The sequence below is a fragment of the Etheostoma spectabile genome, unplaced genomic scaffold (genome assembly GCF_008692095.1).
Source record: "Etheostoma spectabile isolate EspeVRDwgs_2016 unplaced genomic scaffold, UIUC_Espe_1.0 scaffold310, whole genome shotgun sequence".
Lineage (NCBI taxonomy): Eukaryota > Metazoa > Chordata > Actinopteri > Perciformes > Percidae > Etheostoma > Etheostoma spectabile.
In genome coordinates, this window is record NW_022605582.1 from 8,674 (window position 1) to 11,239 (window position 2,566).

The window sequence follows — 2,566 nt, forward strand, 5'->3', positions numbered from 1 at the left end:
CTAAAGTTAGGTTCTCAGCACTAAATATAGTTCTAAGGGCTTAAATGTCTCGCTAAGTCTAGGTCTAAGTCTATGTCTAAGTCTAGGTCTAGAACTAAATCTAAGTCTAAGTCTAGGTCTAAGTCTATGTCTAAATCTAGGTCTAGGTCTAAGTCTAGGTCTAGAACTAAATCTAAGTCTAAGTCTAGGTCTAAGTCTAAGTCTATGTCTAAATCTAGGTCTAGATCTAAGTCTAGGTCTAAGTCTAGGTCTAGAACTAAATCTAAGTCTAGGTCTAAGTCTAGGTCTAAGTCTATGTCTAAGTCTAGGTCTAGGTCTAAGTCTATCTGTCTCTTGATCCACAGGCTGCTTCCATGGCGCTGAGCAGCCTGGGCCATGTCTACACCGCCATCGGGGACTACCCCAACGCCCTGGCCAGCCACAAGCAGTGTGTCCTGCTGGCCAAGCAATCCAAGGACCAGCTGTCTGAGGCCCGAGAGCTGGGAAACATGGGCGCCGTCTACATCGCCATGGGGGACTTCGACAACGCCGTGCAGTGCCATGAGCAGCACCTGGGCATTGCCAAGGCCCTGGAGAACAAACGCGAGGAAGCCCGGGCCTACAGTAACCTGGGCAGCGCCTACCACTACCACCGCAACTTTGACAAGGCCATGTCCTACCACACGCACGTTCTGGAGCTGGCCCAGGAGCTGGAGGAGAAGTCCATCGAGATGAGGGCCTACGCAGGACTGGGACACGCGGCTCGCTGCATGCAGGACCTGGAGAGGGCCAAGCAGTACCACGAACAACAGTTGTCCATAGCGGAGGGACTGAAGGACAGGGCTGCAGAGGGAAGGGCCTCCTCCAATCTGGGTATGTATGCAAAATACTCAGACTTGTGAGACCATTTAGCTGTTTGTGTCATCCAACATGAGCCATCTTTTTACTAAGAACAAGATACAGAAAGACAGTTATATAAAAGGACAGTACATTTGGGTTTTTCATAGATCACAAATATCCTAACCATCAAGGTGGGTCTGACGTTTGTTTATGGAAGACATTACTGGGTTCCAGGTAGAGTAGAAGAGGTCTATTGACCCTGTTAAGTGTGTATTTAATCTTTTGAAGACTTAGATGGAGCATAAGGTCACTCATCCATAAGGAGGTGCTAGGTGGTGTGGGGGATTTCCAGTGTAACAATATCCTTCGGCGGACATGTAGAGTTGTAAATGCTATAATGTCCTTATGCTTATTGATAATCCTTTGGTCAGCTGGTGCTATACCAAAGATGGTAGAGTAGACCCTGGGCCAAATTTTTCTATGATTTTGTGTCTTAAGTTACTGATGGGAACAACAATCTTGGTCCATGCTAAAAGTAGTGATTATTTACATGTAATCTGGTGGAGATATGCTGCTCTATACACGCTAAAAGTAGTGATTATTTACTGTCATCTGGTGGTAATATGCGCTCTTACACGCTAAAGTAGTGATATTTACATGGGTCTGGTGGAGATATGCTGCTCTGTACATACGCTAAAAGTAGTGTTATTTACATGGATTCCATGGTGGAGATATGCCTGCTCTGTACATGCTAAAAGTATGATTATTTCATGTAAGCTGGTGGATATGCTGCTCTATACACCTAAAGTAGTGATTATTTACATGTACGTGGTGAAGATGCTGCTACATACACGCTAAAAGTAGTGATTATTTACATGGAGTCTGGTGGAGATATGCTGCTCTATACACACTAAAAGTAGTGATTATTTACATGGAGTCTGGTGGGTTTGGTGATGGCGATTTTGGGGCTGTTTTATGTTGAACTAAAAGGATCTTACTCTTTAACTAAAAGGATCTTAAGTGATGAAATCAAGCAAGTTCAGTTTGTAATACATCATCATTTTTTCAGACACCAAAACACTGCACAGGGGTTTATAATGCTACGAAATGGGATTTTACAACTCACTGATACCCAGTCCTTGTAGACTAGCCTTCTTTTATCCCTATGATCTCCGATGTGTCGTCGTTTTTTGAAAAACGGACCGTACAAGATGGCATGTGGTATAATAAGGATAGCAGTTATGTTGTTTTTAGACTGTAGGACTTTAGATTTACATATATTGTAACTGCCGTGATCTGCTGAGTCGTGTGACATTTTTTACACTTTTGGGTCAACTATTGGTTAAAAATTGGGTTTTTTGTGTTTTTGCTGGACCTTGCTGGATGCATGGCTGTGTGTTGTGGCTAAAGTTAATCCAGGTTAAACATTATTTGCAAACAGTTGTTCCCTTGTTTCCTTATTTGCGGCCTCAGTGTGCCAGCTGAGCTCTATCAGTCAACACTGTCTCCTCTAATGCATGAGTATCGATCACCGGAGGGAATCTCCCAGGGACACGGGACTTATCTCGGTATTAAGAATTGATGTATGGAGTCCTCTGCAAAATACTGCAATCCCTCTTAGCGCAGATCTTAGTATCATCTCATCCGCCGAAATTCAAAATCCACTTACAACAGCCCTCGCGGCACACACACAAATCCACATGGAAACTCACACACAAACACATTTAAAAACCACACACACACACAC

General features: G+C 43.8%; 1 protein-coding gene across 1 annotated transcript in view; it reads left to right on the plus strand.

Annotated features, from left to right (window-relative positions):
- Window positions 1–2,566, plus strand: part of LOC116686064 (tetratricopeptide repeat protein 28-like) — a gene marked incomplete at its 5' end in the record, with an annotated part of 133,170 nt that overhangs the window by 1,444 nt on the left and 129,160 nt on the right. Inside the window, 1 exon segment of the mRNA XM_032510998.1 lies at window positions 322–852. Coding sequence (XP_032366889.1) covers window positions 322–852 — 531 coding nt within the window.